The sequence below is a fragment of the Perissodus microlepis genome, chromosome 23 (assembly GCF_051167445.1).
Source record: "Perissodus microlepis isolate ML-2025 ecotype Zambia chromosome 23, ASM5116744v1, whole genome shotgun sequence".
Lineage (NCBI taxonomy): Eukaryota > Metazoa > Chordata > Actinopteri > Cichliformes > Cichlidae > Perissodus > Perissodus microlepis.
Window position 1 is genome coordinate 5922943 of NC_140482.1, and position 24849 is coordinate 5947791.

The window sequence follows — 24849 nt, forward strand, 5'->3', positions numbered from 1 at the left end:
AAGATACATTTGATTAGTATTGTGAAGGCACCTGCACTGGCTTTTCTAACTTCATAGGGTTCAAGGTCACATATAAATACTTCTCCAAATCATACAGAGTGACTCCAGTAGATCAAATTTTCACTACAGTGAAGAAAAGTGGATCTCTATAACAGCGACACACTCCACCAGGCCCTCAAATATTCCTCTGAGCATGTGCAACTTGTTAAAAAAAATAGCCTTAATTATTCTCTAATTGCACTTTTGATGTGCATGCAAACAAGCTTTAATTATGTCACAGATGAAAAAAAAACAGCAGCAATAATGTTTGCAACTAAACTTGGTGCTCATTGACAATCAGAAGCAGACCAGATTTCCTTCGGGGTTATCCAAGGGGCTGCTTTTACCTGGAGCAGGTAATTCACCTGCAGTAAGACAGCACATGGGACCAATTAACTGATGATGGAGTAACAGACAGGGTGGGAGCAGTGTCCTTGCGGCCTTTTTCTTAGCTCTCGTGTAAATGAAACCATCCAAATGTCCCCAACAAAGAATCTCTCAAAGAGTTTTAATCTCTATCAGCTGTCAGGTGAGCCCTCAGTATGTGACAAAGTCCCTCTCCCTCACTGCCGCAGAATCAATAAATGAATAGATCAGAAAATAGCACAAAGTGCATTCACTGACAGGATATTATTATTTGTTCAATGGGAAATATTTCTGTCAATTCTTTTGATGTGATTTCTCAAAGAATTCCTCTGCTGGATTTAAATGTGCTCATCTGTGCGTGTGTGTGTGTGTGTGTGTGTGTGTGTGTGTGTGTGTGTGTCTGTGTGTGTGTGTGTGTGTGTGTGTGTGTGTGTGTGTGTGTGCTGGAAGCATGAAAAAAAAGAAAGAGAAAAAGCAGAGAGAGATTTCACAGTGAGCACTAAACAGATCACACAAGCCACTTAACAGCACTATACCCAACTGGTACAAGGGAGCGAGAGAGGAAAATCCAGCCGTGCCAACATGCCAATATAGTTTAGCAGCTCGCTGAGAGGCGGGCAGCACCTGACAGATGCCACTTGGGAGCATAATCCCAGAGGGATGAAAAGATCCTGCACATGATGGGAAGCCAGGGAAGCAGGAGGAGACCGGAATACCTAACAACAAATTGAAATGTTAATGTTATCTGTCTGTTATGTGTTCTTTCTTTTTTCTATTTTAGGGCTTCGGAGCTACCACATGGGCCCAAAAACAGATTCAAATGCAAATAAATTACACCCCTTTTAGCTCCTGTTGATTAATTATTTGAATTATTTCTCTACTGGGTTTCAGATGCTTACATTTAATCTGAATATCTTTCAGTTTTGGACTGTGAGTAGTCAGCTCAGGAAAACTGTGATGGGCTTTTTTTATTACATTTTTCTGACCAAACAATTAATAGACGCAGTAATGTGCAGATTATGATTATTTGTGGAAGCCCTAATAAAACATGACTTGTGCATTTGTAGGAATTTATGAACAGTTATTCAGAGGGGGAGGAAAAAAAATATATATAATATATATATAATAAATGTATAATAATGATCTCTGCAAAAGCAGGAGCCTGGAAGAAGATCTGGGGCCTAATGCAGCAGGCCTGCCGCTGCTTTACAGTGACAGCGTCGTCATTATTATTAGTATTATTATTATTAGACCTTATTAGTTTATTAAAATGCTTTCATTAAGAGCCTCTAACATTTCCAACGTTTATTATGGGATTACTGTAGTTTTTGTTTTCTGCCCTCCCTCCTCCTCCTCTTTTTCCTCTCGTGCGTGCTCGCCACGGGAGCGCCGGTGAAACAAACAAAAGATGCTGCTTTGTATGGCACGTGCTCCGGGCGTCACTCACCTGTTACCTAGCAACGGGCACAACAGAAAAGCACCTGTGGCTCTGAATGAGAGGCAAAAAAAATGGTGGGGGTGAGCTTTTTAGGGACCATTTAGGTTAAATGTATAATACTTAGCAAAGGATTAAATCTCGTAGCGCTGCGGCTAAACGGGAAAGCTAAACACGCAGCTGAAGGCGCTCTGCTTTGTAGTTTTCACTGGCCGTAAGCAGCGGGCTAACACGCTTATATGATGCCTGTGAATCTGTTGTTGTTAATTATTAATATTAGTATTATATTCGTACTTGCTTGTGCCGTGAATTTGCCCTGACGGCGTCTTGTTTTTATCGTAAACACTGATTAAATCAGCCTGTTTGAAGCAAGAGCACGTGCGCAAAAATTACCGGAATTAAACTGTTTGTATGTTGTGTGTTTTCTCTCTCTCTTTCACACATACACACACACACACACACACACACATAAAAAAAACAGATGACAGAGGGAGTAATTTTTAGGTCTCGCGCTCCGACGTCACCAGAACCTCGAGCCCCCCCCCTGCATGCAAATCACGTCTGCGCTCGAGCCTCTCCATTGGCCGTCTCGCGCTCATTTAGCTGCTGTCAAAGCGCGCGGCCCGGGCACGCTCCGGTAACTTTTCCCCACTACAGCTTCAACCAAAGTAAGCTCAAACAAGCGGTTTCCATTCTTGTCTGCGCTCGTGGATGACAGAGGGGGGAGAAAAAAGAGGAGGAAAAAAAGAGGTGAAAACGGAGGAAGTGCGGGAGCAGGTTTACCTCTGAGCGGATTTCATCCCCTCTCTCTGCTTCTTTCACTCTTCATCCATCTCTCCCTCGGAGGTTTAGTTGCTGCGCGCGCGGGCCAGCCTGAATGTTTCTTCGTGTTTGACTGGTGTCCCACAAAGACGAGGTGAATGTACAGCATCATGATGGAAACGGACTTACATTCCCCCGTGGTGCCCCAGACCAACCCGTCCAACCCGGGGGGACACGCGGGAGGCGGAGGCGGGGGGGCCGGAGGCAAAGTCCCACAGGAGAGGATCAAGAGACCCATGAACGCCTTCATGGTGTGGTCCCGGGGTCAGCGGAGGAAAATGGCACAGGAGAACCCCAAGATGCACAACTCGGAGATCAGCAAGCGGCTCGGCGCCGAGTGGAAAGTGATGACGGAGGCGGAGAAGAGGCCGTTCATCGACGAGGCGAAGCGGCTCCGGGCCATGCACATGAAGGAACACCCGGACTACAAGTACCGGCCGCGGAGAAAGACCAAGACGCTGCTGAAGAAGGACAAATACTCGCTGGCCGGCGGGCTCCTCGGCTCCTCAGCGGCTGTGGGGATGGGCGGCGGGCAGCGGCTGGAGAGCCCCGGAGGGGGGCACGCGGGGGCAAACGCAGGCTACGCCACGCACGTGAACGGCTGGGCCAACGGCGCGTACTCGGGCCAGGTGGCGGCGGCAGCGGCGGCGGCTCACGCCATGATGCAGGAGGCGCAGCTGGCGTACACGCAACACCCGGGCACCGGGGCTCACCCGCACCACCCGCACCATCACCCGCACCACCACCCGCACAACCCGCAGCCCGTGCACAGGTACGACATGAGCGCCTTATCTTACAGCCCCATCTCAAACTCTCAGAGCTACATGAGCGCGTCTCCGCCGGGCTACGGTGGCATCACCGGCTACACCCACCAGCACCAAAGCTCCGGCGTGTCTCCGGTGTCCGGGGCCATCGGCGGCACTTTGGGGTCTCTCGTGAAATCTGAGCCGAGCGTGAGCCCGCCGGTGTCCACCGCGCGCGCACCGCCGCCGTGCCCCACGGGGGACCTGCGGGACATGATCAGCATGTATCTGCCGACCGGTGAGGTGGCGGGGGACTCCTCCGTTCAGAGCAGACTGCACGTGCTCCACCCGCAGCACTACCAGAGCAGCGGCTCCACTCCGGTAAACGGGACGGTTCCTCTGACCCACATTTAAACCCCCCCACATGTCCTGCAAGCACCACAAACCACAACCAAATATTTACACTCTAGATGTGGGCGCGAGCTGCTGATGAATTGTAAATTATAGGCGGTTATAGCCATAAAAATGCAATCACTTTGAACAAACTTTTTTTTTATCGTTATTATATTTTTTTCTTTCAGTGATGGATTCTTCTGTCTGTCCGAGTTTAAAGGAAAGCGCACACGGTTCACTATCGCTCTCTGGAACAGAGCATGCCAAGTGTTTTTTTTTTTTTGTTTGTTTTTTATTTTTTTTCACACGATTTAAATTATAATCCGTGAAGTGCTGGTGCGATTTGAAGGTTTTTTTTTTTCCCGACTTTTCTGTGGAATTAAAGGCACCAGCGGTGTGTTTAAGGGATCCATAAAAGCTGTCCGAAAAATGAGCGGAGGGCGGGAATGGAAGATGTGTTGGAGAAGAAGACTAAGGAGAAAAAAAAAGTTTCTAGGCTGCAGTTTTTAAAAATGATTTCCAGTTTTAATGCTTGTAAACATGTGAGTCAGTCGGTGTAATTTGAATTTTGTTTTTGTTGTTGTAAAATCTTGTAAATTGTGAATAAATAGGCCTACTGAAAACGCTTTTATGCAATTGTACATAATTTATAAAAATGCCGCAATTTTGTTTTTCTTTTGAGGGAGGGATCGGGGTTAAAGAGGAAACGAATATGCGCCGAGTTTAATAAATTTTAAAGAATTTCTTCTGTCTTGGAGAAAGCTCGTGGTGTGTTTAATGTCTGCATATTTAAACTGCTCTGCGAATTCCTAGTTATCTACATCGGCTGTATTGTTAGGATATAACGACACATGCTCGTCCTTGTATGGCTGGATTAACGTTAAAGTAAATAGACGGGGAAAAAACAAATCTGGTCAAAAAATGCACAAAACAAGAAATAAATAATAATTAATACGTTGCACGCGCGCCTGTTTCCTAACCACAGAGGTGACTTTGATAATAGCATGCCCTGAATTAGTCTCGGCGTTTTTAATAGATGATTTCTCCTCTGATAAAAACATGATCAGGTTTTGCTCTTCATTCTGATCGAGCCTTTTTTTATTTATTTATGTTTTATTGATACAGTTGAAAAAACGGTATTTACCCGCCATTAAAATCTTAACATCACTCTTTACATTACATGATTACATCATTACTCTTTTTTATCATCATTATTAAGATGATAACAGACATCTGAGAACAGATTCATTGGTGTAAATGCAGATTTTTCTTTTAATCGTCTTTGTTGTTTGTTTGTTTATATTTGGGGTTTTCTGCACTAGAATTTTTTAAAAAAGCATTTAAAATAATAAACACTCAGGTGCTGACAACATAGGATCCTATATTTTGTAATCTGATAATTTATCTGTAAGAGTGCAGTTGGTGGTTAAAATATAGATAAAAATTGACTACATTTTTAGCCAAACACTGTCCTAATACTCAAGATTTTTTTTCTTAAATATAATATAAACTGTGCCTTTATTCTTTAATATCCATGTTTAATATGATCCTCATGTGATTCGCTTCCATAGATAGATACAAAGCCTTATTTTATTTCCATTTTGAGAAATTGTTTCATGTTGTTGTTGTTTATTTTTCAGTATCTCTTACATCCAAATTCTAAAAACACACATAGGATATGTATTTGAAAACATTACTCATAAAATAGCCTCAGTGTGTGCGTTTGTGGAAGTCATGTCTGGCTAAAATATACCCTTCTTTAGGATGAGAGGACATTTTTGTCTCCATCATCAGTTTGACCAACCCGATCTTACTTGATCATTTAAAACTTACTTTATAATGTGCACCTGGCTTCTTTAATGATTGTACTTATAGGCCAAGACAAAATATTATTATAATAATAATTTTTAATTGTTTGTTTGTTTTTGTTTTTCCCCTTCAGTCTTATTTACTGCAGGGTCATGACCTCAGCAATCTGAAGAAAATCCAATAACGCAAGTATCCGATAGTCAGTGCACTACCAATTCACCCAGTGCCCTCACTCAGGCCCACTTCAACGCTCGCTTTCACCTGGGTGCTTTTACTCTACTGCCGGCCCTCAAATCTTACCCCATCCCATGACCTCCAGCATCAAATGCCTCCATCTGTATGTGCAATTGTCACGGTTGTTACATTATTTCCTTTTTTAAATTTGATGGCTGAATCTGTTGAGGCCCCCGGGTTAGGGAGCGAGCAATGAATGAGGGCAGGAGGAGGTAGGAAGGGAGAAGGCGAGGAGAGGAGAGGAGGTTTTTGTGTTGGAGGAGAATGGGGGATTAGTCCTGGTGTAAGCCGGGGCGACCCGGGGGTCACCCCCAACAAAAAGCCCGGCAAACAACACCCGTGGTTTTATCAGACTAATTCCCACTCGGGTCTGAACTCAAAAGCGAGAGGGCAGCGTGGATGCGAGTCACATCTAGTAAAGATGATTCCAGCAGGTATTTAATATGCACACAGTTGGTCTTATATAATTTCTTTCTTTCCCAACATAAAATGCCAGGTTTGTTTGGCTCTGTCTTTGCTCTCTGATATTAAAAAAGCTGCTAACATTTCGATACGCTATGACAGACTTTTATCATCAGGATTTATTTTTAACGCGGGAAAACAGCCCATCAATCAAAGAGGGGGTCATTTAGGAGCTCACAAGACACTACTTGGATTATTTTCAACAAAAGGTTAAAACAAGAAAAAACAAAATGAACTAGTTAGCAGAAAGCTTTAACGGGTCAGTGAATGTTTCAACATGGACTCTGATCCAAGCAGGCTGGGAAAAGTTTAAAACTAAGACCGTGTTAAAAACAGACAGCAGAATAAAAAATGCTCTTCGGACATCACACAGGGGACACTTTGTGGAACTCCACGCAAGCGTCCACAGCTAAACGCAAGACTCCAGATTCTGACTGAGCTCAGGATCAGAGGTTAAAGGTCATGTGTTCTAACGCAGACAGCTCAAAGTACCTAACTGTAAGGTAAGTTCTTTTTAAATACATACTGTAAATATAGAAGCTAAAATACAAAACAGCAAACTAGAATCTATAAGAACAAAATCATTTATAAATGCAATGATGTACATTAGAGAGATTTTTGTGAGTTTTGACACAGCCCAACTGACGTCAGGTACAGATGTACTTTTTCTTCATTACTTTAGAATACTTCCTGTTACATTTATAAACCCCATTCCGCATTTGTTCGTGTTCTTGTTCATGGAGTTTACAACATTATCGGCCAGATGTTGAGGCTGTAAAAGACTTGCAAATCAGGCTTCGTGCTGCATGAAATGAAGCGCTACTAAAAAAGAGCGTCGTGCAGTCTTTGCAAAAACGCCAAGTTTGAGCAGGAAGTTAACTTCACTTCCTTCTCAGCTCTTCTACGCATTTCTAAAGCGTGGCTTCCTGTGGAAGAATGGGGATTAAAAAATAAAGATAATTTAAACAAAAAAAAAAGTGAAGAGATATTTGACTATTTAATTATCACTCATCAAAAACTTGTTTCTGCAGGATATTATTATTTGTTCATTGTGATAAAAGGTGAGATGATTGCCTCTGAATACCGCTCTGATTGGACTTTTTGATCGCAAATGTCTTAATATGATGATAGGGAAATGGCAGAGGGGAAAGTGGAGGATTCTGCCACAGCTATTCTGATTGATTCGCTAAACCTCGAGGTATGATGGGAGCGTTTCCTCCGCAAAGTGTAAGAGAAAGGGAGTCAGTAATTACTATTATCAGAGAAGTGGGACTCAAATGATCAGGCTTATCCTCGGGTCCTGATGTGACGCGAAACCCAGGTAAGATGAAAATATACGCAGCAGCTTCTATCATCAGGAGAGGCTGAGGGCTGGACCTGTGCATCCGCACATCCACAGTCATGTGTCTGCAGGTCTTCCTCCTCTCCTCATGTTCAGCTTGGCACATGTTTGGACACCACTGCTTTGGCACGTCCCACTCCATAACCCCGTACACCCGCTTCCCCTCCCCTTCCCCAATCCATTCCATGTGCTCCTGGTGTCCTGAACGTGGATAATCAGCGTCAGTTTATCACGCCTCCGCATATTTCCCTCCCTCTCCTCCTATAAAAACCCTCACCTCTGTCGTTGGACCCGGTTCTGTCATGGGAGATTACGGGGGACCGATTGCACAAGACTGAATGTGGCGCGAGGAGATTAGCCGGGGACGCCATAGAAAATAGCAACGGGGCCAACAGATTCCTCGCGAGGGGGCCTTATCGTGCAATTACACGTTGACACGTTTTAACCATTTTTCAGCCTCTTAATCCGAGCAACCCCCCGCACCCCCTTTCCTCCCCCTCCTCTTTTCCAAAAGCAGACCTATTGGTGCTGAGGGAGCCTCGCTGCTCTCTGTCTGACTCTCTCCATCAGTCTCTGCTGCCGTCTAAAAAGTCTGCCTCATTTGCTCTTTTTATCAGCTTCTGTCGACGTTCCAAAATCTTTCAAAAAAGAGGGGAAAAAATACAGATGAACACAGCGTTATCTTTTTTCTCAATTGGAAAAAAGACTTTTAAGATAAATTAGACGCCCCAAAAAGTTAACTCCTTTGGAAGAGATATAAAAAGATCAGTAACATCTAAGATCGAAACTGGACAGAAAAAGGCTAATTTTGTGGTAAAATTCAGTCAGCCTGGAGGCGAGAATCAAAAGTCCCAATGAGTGTGAACAGTTTTTCTGTCAATGTTCACATTTGTTTTTAAAAATTATTTGATGCTCTGCTCTGGGTAATTGCTCTTGTTTTGGTTTTTCTGAGACTGATTCACAATGTGAGGATCTAATTGTACCCAAGGATGGAGCACGAACTGGACTGTGGTGATTTTAGTAATGTGAAAAGCAGATACTGAACATATTCGCTTAAATTCCACATAAAAAACACCAGATTCTTGCATGCTGTCTAATTTAGAGTGCATGTCCATGTTAAGCTGGTTGGGATAGTTAGATATTTAAATATTTCTCACACTGCTCACCCTTACCTTTTTTCTGTTATTTGGAATATATGTAAGATGTTTAAAGTTTTTAAATGTGCATTAAAACTGGCTTCTCACACACACACTGATCAGCTTTTTATTAACCTGATTTAGTTGCGTCTGAATGTTTGCAGATTCACCCACAGACCATTTCCATGATATGATTGAATTGAGCTGTTTTCTTTACATCCCTTCTCTGTTTATTCCAAGCAAACATGGTCCGAGGTAAAGGTCAATATAAAGCCAGTGTCTCACAGGCAAACTGTGCACAAATGCACAATTTAAAAAATATATATATATATATATATATATATATATATGAGACAAAACAGGAAGGTAAGGTTTTTACATTAAAAAAACAAAAGAAAAAACACCTGAGGGCAAAGCAAGTGACACAAATAATAGATTTTAAAGCACAAGTCCTGGCATCTATAGTGTAAAAGTAGCATTTTGGCTAATATGAAGATGACTTCAGTTAAAGTTAATGTGAAAAATAAAATGAATTCCATTATAAATCTCCCTGCACTCTTTATAGTGGAGCAGCTGCCTGGAGGCATTTTAAACAAGTCACCAGGCATCAAACAGACTGTGTGGTGTCTCGTTCCCCACCGCTTCTCAATTCAATTAGAGCCTTTCATGACAATCAATTAGGGAGTACCCCCTAGATCTCCCTGGGGACCTATAATCATCACTCGTCGCCTGGACGCTTCAGTATAAAGTAACAGGGCCACTGGGAACTGCAAGGAGACAGTCTGCGGTTTATTTCAGGGTATTTTACTTCATATTATCCTGTGTTTGTTTTTTTCCCCTTTCTCACTGGCTGTGTGTGTTAAATGTAGATTTTCCCCCTGTAAGTTTTACCCGCCTGCGCCATTTTCCAGCATATTACGGGTTTACTAGGAAGGCTTTACTGCCTGTCTTTTTATACTTCTTGTCTTTTTTTGTTTGTTTTAATAGTTCTTCCAGCTTTCACTCATAGCCAAAAGGTTAAATCACAGCTTCCTGAAACGCTGTTCTTAAAACAGAAACCATAAAGTACTTAATGATGGCAAAATTCTCCGCTGCGGGTCTTACCTTGCTTCATAATGGAGTAATTAGATGACTAATGAAGTCTTGAGTTTTCCACCCAAAACCATATGCTCTTGCTGTAGATAAATATAATTTTCTACTCTGCTATATCCTCTGCTCTCTTATGCTTCTACTCTGTGATGCACTCAGAGATAAATATTGTGCCTATATTTTTCACTATAACACACATATACACACACACACACACTTATAATTCACATGATCACAGGTTTTTGAGTCAAACAAACACACACACATCCCATAAATGTCTGTCTGTTCAGGATTAGTTAGATGTTTTTCTCTACAGCAGAGATGTCTTTCTGAGGGCATTTTAATCTGGATGCTTTTCTCTCATATTTTCATTACTTTGGTGGGGAAATTGCTCCAGAACTGCTCGAGTATGTAACTAAGTAGATGATTATTCAAAGACACTGGTATTGGTAACAATATATTATAAAAATCCCATCATTGTAGATATATTTTGGTAGTCTCCACTTCCTAATTCTCACCTATCGGACAATGATGGAGTGAAATAGACTGTTTATTACATCATCGATCATTATTAGATGCCCTTATTGAACATACAGTAAAATGCATTCAACTGGGAGCTGTCCAGTGCTGAAATGAGCCAGTAGTCAGATTGCTTACCACAACTACTACATTTCTTTTTATTGGTCCTTTTAAAGTTTGCTAAACCAAACTCATGTTTGCTAACAAAATAAAGATTGTTACTGTCCCGCGATGGCCTAGTCAATGTTTCAAAACACCGGCAATTTACTTGCACACAGTTTTAAACCTGTTGTGGTCTTCTTCCGAGGGAAATGTCACAATTTTGAGCCACTGAACAACAACGCAAAATGTTTGCAAGTGGCTGTTTAAAGGCCTTAAATGAAGCAACGAGTGTTCTTTGAGAAAAACAAAACACTGGTCGAAAGAAGGCAAAGAAAAGCTTCAGGCTATCTACCTTTAACCAATTATAAATGCAGGAGCAAAAGTGAGGTCTCTTCAAGCCAATTACCTCAAACACCAAGGTGCTTCTCCTGGAGGGTTAAAGCACTTTAGTGCGGAAAGAAAAACGCAGGTGAGAGAAGAGGAAGGAATGGAAGACAGCAGGAAAACGTTAACATGATTACAACTGTAGCTCAGGCTCAGGTAATCACTGGAGTTAAAAGGTCTCCTGCCAGCCCAGAAGCCAATGAAACACTCTCTCTTCCTTTCACCTCTGCAGAGGGGAACTCTGTCATTTGCAGATTGCAGGTGAGATCTGGTTGAAATCTCGCCTCACTTCCACCAAACCGGGTGCCAAACACACTAGTGAATTAGCGCCATTCATCAGCAGCAGTTCCATAATTATCTGGTGTAGTATGACATGGGGAGAACTCTGTGTGCATGTGTGTGTGTTTATATCTTATTTTTCTGCATTTTTAACATATTCAGGCTGGATTATTATTATTTTTTTGTATTTAAGAGTCAGACCTTTAAAAATGAAAAAAAAAGTATTTACTGTTAGAAGTGTCTAAGCAGGAGCCTTCAGTGCTGACTGTGTTCCACCCTTGTTGGACAAGGCTTAGCTCTAATTTTTGCTTCATCCTAACTACCAGCTTGCCTTTTATTTTAATAAAATAACCGAGTCTCATGTCTGCAAACAACAGACCCTACAAACATAATACAAACTATTTTGGTAAACTTGTATGACAGCTATCCCTTTATAGACAAGACATGTTGTCACGTACATCTCTCATTAAACACAGTGGTTTACAGAATACCAACAGATTCCCTCATGTTGCTGATGGACAGGTGTATCCACGCAAGAAGCTGCAAAACTTTACAGGTAAAGGATCAAAATGAAGGTTACTTTGAAGATGGGCGTGGTTCTGACTCAAGAGTACTGCATGCTAGTAATGATTATCTTACATTACTTGGCAAGTGTCACCATATGCCTGAATGTGTCGTGTATTCAGCTCTAGTTTCGTCCACTGAGGGGTTATGATTTGGGTAGCATTTGACTGTGTGCATGTCATTCTGTCTGTAAACATCTTGTGTTATATCGTTAAAGAAAGTATGATCAAGAGAAAGAGAGTGAGCTACCTAATTAGAAATATGCTGTAACATAATATAATATAATAAGTTATTCATGCCCAGTTATGTACAAATCAATCATAACGTCACATAATCTTATGTATAATCAAAGTAAAGCTAAAGCTAAACCTTATCCGATTTTTGCTGTTTCACTGCTTGTTTTCTCCATATTAATTGTGTTTGATTGTTCTTTGTGTCGTATCCTTCCAAGTAAGTGGAGTTGTGCTAGAAACCCTAACTGTTACAATGCACGGTGATGCAGGTACAGGAACTACAACAGTACAGAGCATGGCCAAACACAACCTTATTGGGGGAAAAAAAGGGAACCATTATCTACCTGAAATTAACAAAATGCACATATTTTATCAGTGTTGTGAACACTTTAAAGTAATATAAAACATGTGATTTATAGACTAACACACCAGAGCACAATGCTCTTTTTTCCCCTAAAAAGGCCTAAATAAGTCACCTCCCCAAACTGGACTGTGAATATAAGGAGTGTGCGTACATATGTGTGTAAGTGATTGTGCAGCCTCTACAGGCAGTTCATGCACTCATTATAACATGGTGACCCACAGTAGCCAAGGTAAGACACAGGGCAGAGAGCCATTAGTCGCACTACTTAGGCTGTCTGTCAGAGCAGTGTGTGTGTGTGTGTGTGTGTGTGTGTGTGTGCACTAAAGAGAGGGAAAAGAGGCAGAGCACCAAGACTCACTGCATCCAAACTGCATTAGTTCTTCAGTTCTGTTAAATGCTGCCACTCTGCACATGCTATGAATGATTTGATCTTTTTTTCAGCATGTGTACAGCTGAAACATCCTAAAGACTTTGACTTTTTAGTGGACTTTAAATCAGTAGTGACATTAGGGATGTCACAATCTCAAAAATCTAGTCATCAGTACCAGCAGAATGACACGATTTTCGAAAATTGATTGTCCCATGCACTCAAACGTAAACGTAATTCCTTATGAAATTCCTTATGAAAAAGTGTTTTTATATCACTGCTGACAGCAGACCATTTATTTAAAATGTTAACATTCTATTTTAGTGATGGGACACAGATTGTTAGAAGATTACCCACTGGAAGCATTTAACCAGAGGAACAAAGGTCTCCCAAATATAATGGCCACGTGCATTGCATTTTGGCTTTTGCAACTCAATTATGACTCATCCATCTCAAATACAGTACTTTCATAGCCAACTGTGTTTTTCTTATACAGTTGAAATGGCACTATTGTGGGATAAACAGTACACAACACGTTAGCTACCATGATGTCATCTATTGGTTTTTGAAGTCTTGTTTTGAAGCCTCAACATAAGTTTCCACCATCCCCATCTTTCAAAAAAAGGTTGATGGAAAAAAAAAGAATGGCTTGTTAGCCAATGAGCGTGTGATTTTATTCCACAGACAGTGCTCCATTTTCCAACGTGGTATCACAAACATTTACAAAATAAACTTATTTAATTCAATATGATCTAAAGCGAGTGACTGAGTCCTTAAACTCAGCAGGAAAGTGTTTATCCAGTCACAAAGCTGTTTTCCTGTAGACTTCCATAGGACCGGAAGTACTTTTACAACCACAGCTATCACCATCTGGTGGCCATCAGACAGAATGAAGGCTTGTTCTGTGAAATATTTTGGAAGACACCAGCCTGTGAACCTATATATTAAGTAGCCAACCTGGCTAATGATGAGAAGACGCACTTTACCATTAGTTTGCAGTTTGTCGCATTTCCAATCTCAACTAACGCTAACATCTGATTCACGGTCACTTTAAACAATGTTCCCAGTTTATTACAGCTCAGCTCATAGTTCAGACCAACAGTTATGTTAACATAACAGGGATGAAAGAAGTCTAAAGAAACAGTGGAGCCTGGGTCATCAAAACCAATTACTCTGAAGGTCAAACTCACGGGTGAATGAAATCTACACAGTAATATTTCACATGTTTCTCACGTATCTGCAACTTCAACTTTGTAATTACAACCTTATTATAGCTGACAGGGATGCTTACTAACACAATCAAAATAAGACCCAAACTGTAAAATGATCATTATTGCCAAATTAAAGGATATAATGCATTTTTTGTTTGTTTGTTTTTAATATTAGCTGTTTTATTAAAGCTGTTTACTTTGCAGTTCTTAGTGCCATTAGAGAGTGTCTCTGCTCAGAAAGATTAAGTAAAAAACACCCTACTGTTTATCTACCCAGCAGTGTGTGATGTCGCTTACTAAAAAGTCTCCAAAGAGGGGAAAAAATGTTACTGTCCCCTTCTGTTACGGTAGAGGAACGACTTTTTTAATTCTAACTTTTAATTCGTGATAATGTGAGTGAACATTTCCCTCCAGTGTCCATGCATCTGGGGCAATGCAACGCTACATGTTCATAATCAGTAGCAGAGAGTGCGTGTGCGTGTGTGTGTGTGTGTGTGTGTGTGTGTGTGTGTGTGTGTGTGTGTGTGTGTGTGTGTGTGTGTGTGTGTGCATTTGGGTAAAACAATATGCTAATCTCTGGCGTGGAGTGGAGGGATTTGCTGTATAAAGAGCGAGAGAGAGACAGGGAAAGAGAGGGGAGCATGCTTGTTAGCGATAGCCTGGCTGAAGTTTCCTACACACACCCACCTCCCTGATCCACTTATGTAGGCCTTCTAGTGTGTGTGTGTGTGTGTGTGTGTGTGTGTGTGTGTGTGTGTGTGTGTGTGTGTGTGTGTGAGTGAGAGAATAATCTGTCAGAATATGTGGTGTCATCTATACATGGTTTTCCTGTTTGTGTCATTTGTGGATGTTGCATATTGAATATTGATATTGTTGTCTTTGCTGCGATTGTGAGCGTGCATGTGTGTGTGTGTGTAGGTGTGTGTTTATATGTGTGTTTGTGTGAGTGCATGGGGATGATCTGTGTTGGCAGCCAGTAGTTATGGACTCAGATTAAACATGGAGAGGGATTCAGTTTGAGGGTATTTACAGATTCTCATTATAGCCTCAGAATCCGAGCGTGTGCAAACACACACACACACACTCACACACACACACTAATCGTATCACCTATATAGCTTAATCTGTTTACTGTGATTAGACCAAATTTGAACATAGCATATTTTCACTTTAACCTGGCTTCTTTGCTTCAGGTTTGAATGTACATGAAAATACACTGAATTTAGAAGGTAAAACCATAATTATAGCGCAGTGCCTACCTCTGTCCAGCCCTGTGCTAAACAAGAAAAGCTGATTCCTCAGTTTCTACTATACATGATGTTTCTTTATGACGTGAACACTTGAACTGACCTATGAACTCAGGTAAGTCTGGGAAGTATGTACAGTATGAATACAAATAATATACAGAGAAAACCCAAACAATCATATGACCCCCTATGAGCAAGCACTTTGGCGACAGTGGGAAGGAAAAACACACTTTTAACAGGAAGAAACCTCTGGCAGAACCAGGCTCAGGGAGGGGCGGCCATCTGCCGCGACCAGCTGGGGGTGAGGGAAGGAAGGCAGGACAAAAGACAAGTTGTGGAAGAGAGCCAGAGATTAATAACAAGTATGCTTCAATGCAGAGAGGTGCAAGGATTGCAAGTCCAGTCCTTGTATCTGACCATTTTCAGAGGAATGTTTTTGTTTGTTAAGCCATTTAACACTGACCTATGTTAGGTATAAAAAAGGCACCTAAGGCAAAGAATGAACCAGTGATGTGTGTACAAATAACAGAAAACTGAAAGCAAAGAAGCCACTTTATTTTGTATCACAAGGAACTTTGTTGGCCCTCCAGATCAGAAAGGAGAAACAGGCAGAAAAGGCTGAGGAATGCCAAGTTACACAAGTACTGGACTGAAAATTTGTGGCAACTGGAAAGATTCATCCAAATGTGAAGTTTCTGATTCAAATCAAATTAAATCAAATCAATTATCGATATGTGCAGAGGATGTCAGGAGAGAGTGTCTGCAGGCCTCTGTAAAATGTGGAGGCTCTCTTACAGTATGGGGCAGAATTTCAGCCAGTGGTGTCGGGGAGCTTGTCAAAAGTAAAGGAATCCATCATGCAATACCATGTGGGAAGCAGCTGACTGACAACAGTTTCATTTTCATTCAGCATGACAATGATCCCAAACACACTGCCAGTGCAGTAAAATCTGGATAGAAAAATACACAGTGGAGCACTATCAGTCATGGATTGGCCTCCCCAGAGCCTGGACCTCAACATTATTGAAGCAGTGTGGGATCATGTTGAGAAAGAACAGAACAAAAGGCAGAAACATCCAAAGCAGAGCTTTGAAGGTCCTTCAACAAACCTGGAGAACTATTCCTGAAGACTACTCCTAAAGAAATCACAAGAAAGCCCTAAGAGTTCAACAGCTCAAGAGTTTTGCACAGCACAGTAAACAGAAATTATACCTGTACATCTACTGTCCAAGTCCATCTTGGAAAACAGCACCTTCAGGGTATTTATAGAGCTGACATGATGTAAATTGGCAGACTCGAAACAAACCGTGATAACAATGGAGAAAAGTTCTATGTTGATTTTAAAAATATCTTAACCTACTCCCTATTTATATCATGTCTGATCAGTAAAAATAAATCATGTTTATTAAGATGTGAATGAGCAAATACAAAAACCAGCAAGAAAATACTGCAGTGCTGATGAGGGATTATTCAACCTTGATCTAAACTTTGTGGATACACACAAAGTATGTGAACACTGCAGCATTCTTCATGTTGTGCACTTTACCCCAGACCAAACTCTTAACTCTAACCAACACGCAAAAAATTGGGAAGCTGTTAAACTTGTGACTGATTCTGTTATTGCCACATCTGGTGTGTCAGGGCGCCGACACCAAAGAACACCTTGTACATAAAGGGAAGGCGCAGGAAGCTTCTTGCATAACCTCATTATATCACACCGTTTTCATGGAATAAATATTTCGAAGCAACACAGGGCCGGTAGAACAAGTTGTGCACACAACAGTGAAAGCTGATGGAGTTAAAGTGATATTTCAGGCTAATCTATTATTCATTCATTTGGCACTTTAGCTTCTAAATGCTTAGAAATGTTTACTGTGACTCCGCATCTGCTGTTTGCAGATGAATAAACCAACTGCTGCTCCACAGAGCTGAGGGGAGTTGGTTTTTTGTGGGTTTGTCATTACCGGCGACCAGTTTCACGTAATCATTTAACCTGCACCTTATGACAGCTGGTGCATCTTTTGAATATTTAAAACGCAAGAATAAACTAATAGGAAGAACAAAAGCAAGACATCAAACGGCCCGCCGACTCTACAGTCGTGTCAAACATCCTCATGAAGAAACTTTAGACAACGTGGCTCTTGTTTAGACACAAACTTTTTCTTGTTTTTTTTTTGTCTTTAAAGTAGACAACTTGGTCGGTGGAGATGAGAAGAAGAATTGGGGGAGGGGGGGTGATGGTGAGGGATGTGGAAGGATGAGAAAAAACAGAGGGAGGGAAAAGCAGTGCTGAAACACAACGGGAGCATCCATCCTTTAACCGGTGGGGAGTTATCGCCTAACGACAGAGCTTTTCCAAACGCTTTAAAAAGCACATTTGAAGATGTATTAGTGCATCCCCGGATCCACTTGCTGCCAATAGGGGGCTGCTCACTGGGCTTTGTGCATGTCTGTGTGTATATATGTGATTTTTTTTTTTTTTTTTTGTGTAGCTCCCTTCAAATTCCCTTAGCGAGCGTTGCTAAGGTGCTTTAGGGATGGGATTAGCTGGAGGCTCATCACACATTCCAACAGGAAAAAAAGTATGAAGGAAAAGAGAGAGAGAGTCAGAAATGAGGGAAAGAATTAAAGGAAGCATACGGAGAAGAGAAGGAAGGAAGGACTGTAATAAAATAAATTTAAAAGACTAGAAAAACTTTTTTTAAAGAAGGGAAGACGTTAAAGACAGAAAATAAAGAGGGAGGGGCAATGTTATAAGAAAATGAAGTTACACATGGATAACAGACAAGAAAGGAAAGCAGACGAGAGCAAAAAGATGGAAAGATGAAAAAATATAGAGCTACTGAATAGTTGTAGAAACGCCATGATTTTTAATGGTGAAAAAATAATACAAATTTGGAGTAAGGAAAAGAAATAACAAATGGTGAGAGTGTAAAAAGGAGGAAGGAGAGCTAAAAGAAAGGAGGCAACATGGAAGGAGGTCACTGAGAAAGAAGAAAGGACAGAGTAGAGAGAGGAGGGAAGAGGAGTGAAAGAGTGAGCTTGCTGACTGTTGCATCAGCGTGTTAACCGAGGGCAATATGAGGAGAATAAGCCGCATAATGAAGCGTGCAGGCAGCTGCAGAAATGTGTCCAGGAAGCCACCTTGTCTCCACTGCTGTGATGTCTGAAATCCATCAGAGGAGCCGTCTGCCAGGTTTGGCATTCCGGTTTAACACGACACTGAGATTAAAGACACGCAGGCAGATGAAACCGCTAATCTTCAAGATCGTGGGTTATTTTTGGTGAGGTGCTTATGCACTGCACTTCCAAGATCTCCGCTCAATCACGTTTTTTGCTGCGATAGCTGTTACTGCCTGTACCAATTTTAATAAAACAACAACGAAAAAAACGCCTCCAAATGACACGACAAAATGTTTTACTGTAAAGTGTTTTCTGATCTGATGCTGCTATCTAAGGACAGCAAGGAATACAATGTAAAAAAAAAATGAAAGGAATACTCAGATCTCAATGGGAAAAAATATCATGCGGAAATATTCATGAAATGAAAATTATCAACCGACAGAGGGTTGAATTCAAAGACTTAAAATGATGTGGCTGGCTAGTCCAAAATGGTGTTCCTAATGAAATGATGGATGGTGTCCCGGAGGATCTGCTCCCAGATCTGGAGCTGGACATCACTGAGATCCTGGACAGGCTGAGGTGCAACCTGGTGGCATCAGATGAATGAATACGTAATGTCCCAGAAGTGTTCTGTTGGATTTAGGTCAGGTGAGCGTGGTGGCCAGTCAGTGGTATCAATTTTTTCACCCTCCATGAACTGTCCGCATACCACAACATGTGTCCAGGCATTGCTGTATACCAGAAGGAACCCAGGACCCACTGCACCAGCGTAGCGTGTGACAACTGTCCAAAGATTTCATCCTGATGTTTAATGGCAGCCATGGTGCTGTTGCCTAGGCTATAGAGGTCTGTCCATCACTCTATGGATATGCCTCCCCAGATCATCACCACCAAACTAGTCATGCTCACTGATGTTACAGGCAGCAAAATATTGTTTATGTCACATGTGCTTAGGGTGAACCTGCTCTCATCTGTGAAAAACACAGGGTGCCAGAATGTGACATGCCAATTCAGAATGTGCCAAATGCCAATGCCAGGCAGTGAGCACAGGGCCCACTAGAAGACACTGGGCTCTCAGACCACCCTCATAAAGTGTTTCTGATTGTTTGGTCAGAGACATTCACACCAGTGTCCTGCTGGTAGTCATGTTGTAGCTCTGGCATTGCTCATCCTGTTCCTCCTTGCACACAGGAGCAGATATCGGTGTATCCTGCACACTCCATTCATAAAGAAGGGGAAAGGGGTAAAAGGCAAGTCATCCCAAATTGTACAAAATGACAGCAGGTGTTATGCAGTGAGGAATTAAAATTTGACATTTTTGGTTAAAATTCAGAAAAGTAACATCAGGTTTTATGCAATATCATCTGGAAAAGGATCTTCAGCATGACGATGATCAAAAGCAAACCTGGATAGAAAAAACAGACAATGAAACATTATCAGTCATGGATTGGCCTCCCCAGAGCCCGGACTTCAACATTATTAAAAGCAGTGTGGGATCATGTTGACAGACAACAGAACAAAACATCCAAAGAAGAGCTTTGAATGTCCTTCAAGAAGCCTGGAGAACTATTCCTTTAAGACTACTTAAAGACACGACAAGAAAGCTGCCTAAGAGAGTTCAGATTGTGCTGAAGAATAGAGGTGGTCTTGGCAGATATTGACTTTCAAGCTTGTCAGAATTGTTTTGCCTTTATATTCTGTATTTCCATGTATGTTTGCACATGTTTAAAAATTGCTGAGATTATGTATTTTATTCATTTTAGGGCTGTTTGTCATTTATTATTTTACTAATAAATAACAACTGTTAGCTGGAAAAAAGTTGAGTCAGTGCATCCCTACTGAGAATAAGAAGAAAAACGGCATTACTCATGGTCCCTGAACCACTCGCTCTACAGTAAGTCCTGCACATTAAGCAGAACAGCTGCCACCCACTAAACTCCTATAATAGCCTAATGTACATGTCAGGTCTCATGTTTTACCTGTAAGACTCACATTTCAGTCCCTCTGATCACCATCTGTGATATGAAAACATCAAATTTCCACACAGACAGAGAAATACAGCATCTCTCCAGTGCCGTAAAGTTTCTTAGGTAAGAGGCTGAGGTAGAACAGGCTGCCCAATTTGTACCCACATTTAACCCCACTGTACTTCTACATCAGGAGCTACATATCCTGCTATTCAAAGTCTTTTTTCAAACTTTGTTGTTGTCGCACTTAGCAGCACTGTGGCAAGCCGACTAATGGACCAACCAATTATGACAAGTGCATGGGGGGGGGGGGGGGGGGGTTAAAAGCAGTAAAATAATAACAATAATGTTGATGTTTTCCTGTTTTTTGAAGTCCAAAGTCTTTTTTCCAGCTGTCTAATAAAGTTTAATATTTTCAAACATCTGACTTTCTCTTCTTCTTTTCTTTAAAGTCAATGCCAGTTATAGATTTTAGTGATTTCTTTAAAATCTGTCATCTTTAGACTGGCATGAAAACCAGCCACACTATACATTTACTGTATTTGCAAGCGTTTGCTTGTAAAGCAGCGGGATCAATGTTGCATAGGTGTGGTCTGTCAGAGCTCGTGTTACCTGGCCCTGCAATGCAACCTGAGTTTCCTCTGTTTGGACAAATTGACACAGTGAACTGAGCCGACAGGCAGCCAGATTTCCCTCTCTGTTTATCTCCATCTCACTCTATTCATATTTACTTATCACTTTCTCTCCATCCTATTAAATAAACAGAACTGCAAACAGTTTAACGACAAAGTTATTGAATTTTTAACATTAATGAAGTGTTAGATATTTCAAAATTACTCATTAGGATAATTCAACAATTTAAGAGCATTTTATTCATTCTTTTTTTAAAATCTAGAAACTTTAGATATCTTAAACTTTTCATCTATGCTCTGTGATTTGACCTCTCTTCTTTTTCTTTTAACATATTTTTTAATTTCCATCTTTCTTTCTTGTCCCAACCATCCGTTTAAGGTTTCCATGATCTCATTATGTGTCTATGAAAAGGGACAGGTAATGCAATCTGGCATGACGTGGCATGAATTATGTGTGTGTGTGTGTGTGTGTGTGTGTGTGTGTGTGTGTGTGTGTGTGTGTGTGTGTGTGTGTGTGTGTGTGTGTGTGTGTGTGTGTTTTGATTACCTGAATAGCGGTCAACAGAGTCTCCATTTCACCCGCTTATCTTGTCGAGAAATAATCATCTGATCAGATGCACACACACACACACACTGCATGAAAGCTTCTCATGCTTGCACAGCTGAATGCTTACACCCAACCAATGAGAACAGTGTTTACTTACAGCCCTTCTCTGTAAACTACCTTAAAGGGTAACTGCTGGTACTGAAAAGAGGAGTTTGTTTGTTGTTGAGGCACTGTAATAGGTATCAGTAAGCGAAATATTACTAAGTTGTCATATACTTTCGTTATGAACACAAATACTAGGGGAATAGTGTGTTTATTTTGGGTTCATATAAACTCCAGGTTTTGCAAATTTTTACGTTTTTTTTTAAATAGAGGATTTTTTTCCCATAAAAAGAAGTTCTAGTCAGAGAAAAACCACCAAAATGATTAACAATAATAAAAAGAAGACGAAGAACACATTTCCTACTAAATTTTCAGAAATAGCAGGACAACACAAAAGTCTCTGTCAAATAAGATCAATTGTTGTAAAATCTCTGGTTCTGTGCATTTAATTTCAGGAAAGGTTTTAAAGTCTTGCTTTATATGAAATCTTTATCAAACCAATAATGTGGTTAAGAACAATAAACTAAAAGGAGCAATGCTGATATGTTCTTATTACTTTATCATCTATTGACAGTTTATCTATGTGTCAAACTCAAGGTCCGCGGGCCACATCTGGACCGGCCGACATTTATATCTGGCCCGCAAGATCATTTTATATAGATTTATTATTATTGTTATGCGATATGAGGCGCTAGTAACACACAAACTACAGATCCCATAATACAGCGCTGCAGCCTCCTTGCCGAGCGCTAGGCTAGCTGGGAACATTCCCGCGTCAATCAAGTCAAACTTCTGTTATTGTGAAGCTAGCCCCCACAATGGCCAAGAGAAAAGTTGATTCTGAAAACAGAACAGAGCCTTTCAGCACCAGTGGGAGGCTGAATATATGTTTACAAACATTGCCGGTAAACCCGTGTGTCTTATTAGTGGAACTAATGTGGCTGTAATTAAGGAATTTTATTTAAGACCGCATTACCAGACAAACATCAGGATAAGCTGAAAAACCTAAAGCAGAGCAGAAACTACAGAAAGTAGAAGAGCTAAAGAAAAATCTAACATTTCAGCAGACGTTTTTCACCAGAGCAAAATCACAAAGTGAACCTGTTGTGAAAGCAAGTTTTATTGTAGCAGAGGAGCCAAATCAGCCCGGTACCACTCTGAAGAGCTGCATGATGGTGTGCGACGTCTTGTGTCCAGACAAAACGCAGATTTTGGCAGATGTGAGCCTGAGCAGAAACGTATGTCAAAGTGTAACCGACATGAAACTGCTCTGGGACAAACTTGCTGGACTTACAACAGATGGCGCGCAGTTGTGTGGTGAAAAAAGTGGACTAGTCGGCAGGATGCGAGTAAAGATGCAGGAGAACTGTACCGGAGAGTTAACAGCATATCACTGCATCATACACCAGGAAACGCTGTGTGGTAAAGTCCTAAAACTGGAGCATGTAGTGATCACCATGACGCAAACCGTACATTTTATCTAAGCTAAAGGTTTAAATCACCGTCAATTTCAGTCTTTTATGTGGGAAATAGATTCAGAGTTTGCCGACATTCCTTATCATACAGAGGTCCGTTGGCTGAGTTGGGGAAAAGTTCTCAATAGAGTTTTTGAGCTCAGCAAGGAAATCTGTCAGTTCATGGACATGGCATGTATGATGCAGTGAAGGCATTTCAAGTGAGGCTGTCACAAATGCACCAGTGCAACTTGCCTCACTTTCCCTGTTGCCAAGTAATGTTGAACCAAGTCAGCGCAACAGTGTTCCCAAACGCGCACTTTGCTGATAAACTGAGCGCACTGAGTTGGTGACTTTGAAGCACAAAATGAGAATTTCGAGCTGCTTCACAACCCATTTACAGTCGACATGGAAACTGCACCTGTGCAGATTCAGATGGAGCTGCATTCTAATGGGACACTCAAGGCAAAGTACGACACTGAATGGCCCGCAGAGTTTATTAGTTCCATTCCTGAAGCAACGCCCCAGCTCCGTCTACATGCAGCTCCAACCTTGTGTATGCTTTCATTTATTTTTTCTGGGGTTTTTGGCAGCATGTTCATATTTCTAACTTGCATAATTTTGACAGGATATATTTTTATGGAGAGCAAAATATTTAAAGTTAAAGTTTATTTTTTTAAGTTTATTTATTCTGGATTTATATTCCTGTCTCTTTTTATTCATATTTATGTTTAAAAAACATTGTTTTAGTGTGTTCAATAAATTTTATCTTGTTTCGCCCGCGATCTAAAGTGTACCTTGAGGTTTGGCCCCCTGTGCAATTGAGTTTGACACCCCTGATCTATATTATACTTAAAACATACTGTAAATCAAAGAATCCGTGAAAACGCAGCACTTTCAGCTGGTAAAAAGAGAGACACTTTCATGACAGAAAACTCTGACTTTAAGCTCAATATAGCTCGCTAATCCATTCATGTCACCTCCATAATACACCCTTCAGTTCACCTCTGCCCACAAAGAACACCGACACAAAAAACGTTGTAGCTTTGGGAGGTCTCAGCATTTGTTCTCTAGTTTTAATTCTGCACTCCATTTATGCCTATTAAAGTTTGGTAAAGTCACTATGCAGTACCCAGAATCAATTATTAAGCCTCTGTACATATGGTTAGGTTAAAAAGCGAGATGAGCACAATCTGGATCTTTATCTTTTTATGGCAATAACAGCAGGTATTATTTTAACCCTCTTTTTCTTACATTAACCTAAAACTATGATTTAACGCAAAACTGTACCTAGTTAAGAGATAGAAATATCAAGACAGTGAGAGCAGTATTACATCCCAACAATGACACAGTAATATTATTACTCATATAAAGATGTGTCTCAGCTGTGCATAGGCCTTGTGCTGGAAGTCTCCTCTCTCTTGTTATTTCCAAGGTGTAAAAAACACATAATTCACATAATTTCATTTCTAGCAGTGTTTGTGTCCACCAGTGCTCTTTCCCAATGCTCAATTGGCAGGTGTCTATGATATTAAAAATCACATATTGAACTGCAGTAAAGTCACAACAGCAAGAGAACTGAAAAATAGATCAATCGGGTGGTGATGAAAAGAAAGGGAGGGAGGCTGATCGACTGTAGTTCTGACCTCTCTGCTCACACAACACTCAAACCAACCAAAAAAGAAAAAAAATAAGCCTCTGAGCCCTGCACGGCCAGGGCATTTTACTGTAGCAATCCCCCCCCACTCCCACGCCCTCTTAGCCACCAACCCCACATGGCTGGACAGCCGATAAGTTGGAGCCGAGGACTAAAAGCTCCCGCAGGGCGAGCGACAATAGGACTCCTACAGCTATGGAAAGGAAAGTGCTCTCTCTCCTCTCTCT

The 24849-nt window shown here is 41.2% G+C and overlaps 1 protein-coding gene and 1 long non-coding RNA gene across 2 annotated transcripts in view; both read left to right on the plus strand.

Moving 5' to 3' along the window:
- Positions 1-24849, plus strand: part of LOC146360863 (uncharacterized) — a 118955-nt gene that overhangs the window by 91765 nt on the left and 2341 nt on the right. The window lies entirely within an intron of this gene.
- On the plus strand, positions 1715-4421 carry sox1b (SRY-box transcription factor 1b). The gene has a single exon (XM_084921815.1). The coding sequence runs from the start codon at positions 2761-2763 to the stop codon at positions 3817-3819; it is 1059 nt and encodes a 352-aa protein (XP_084777941.1). The 5' UTR covers positions 1715-2760; the 3' UTR covers positions 3820-4421.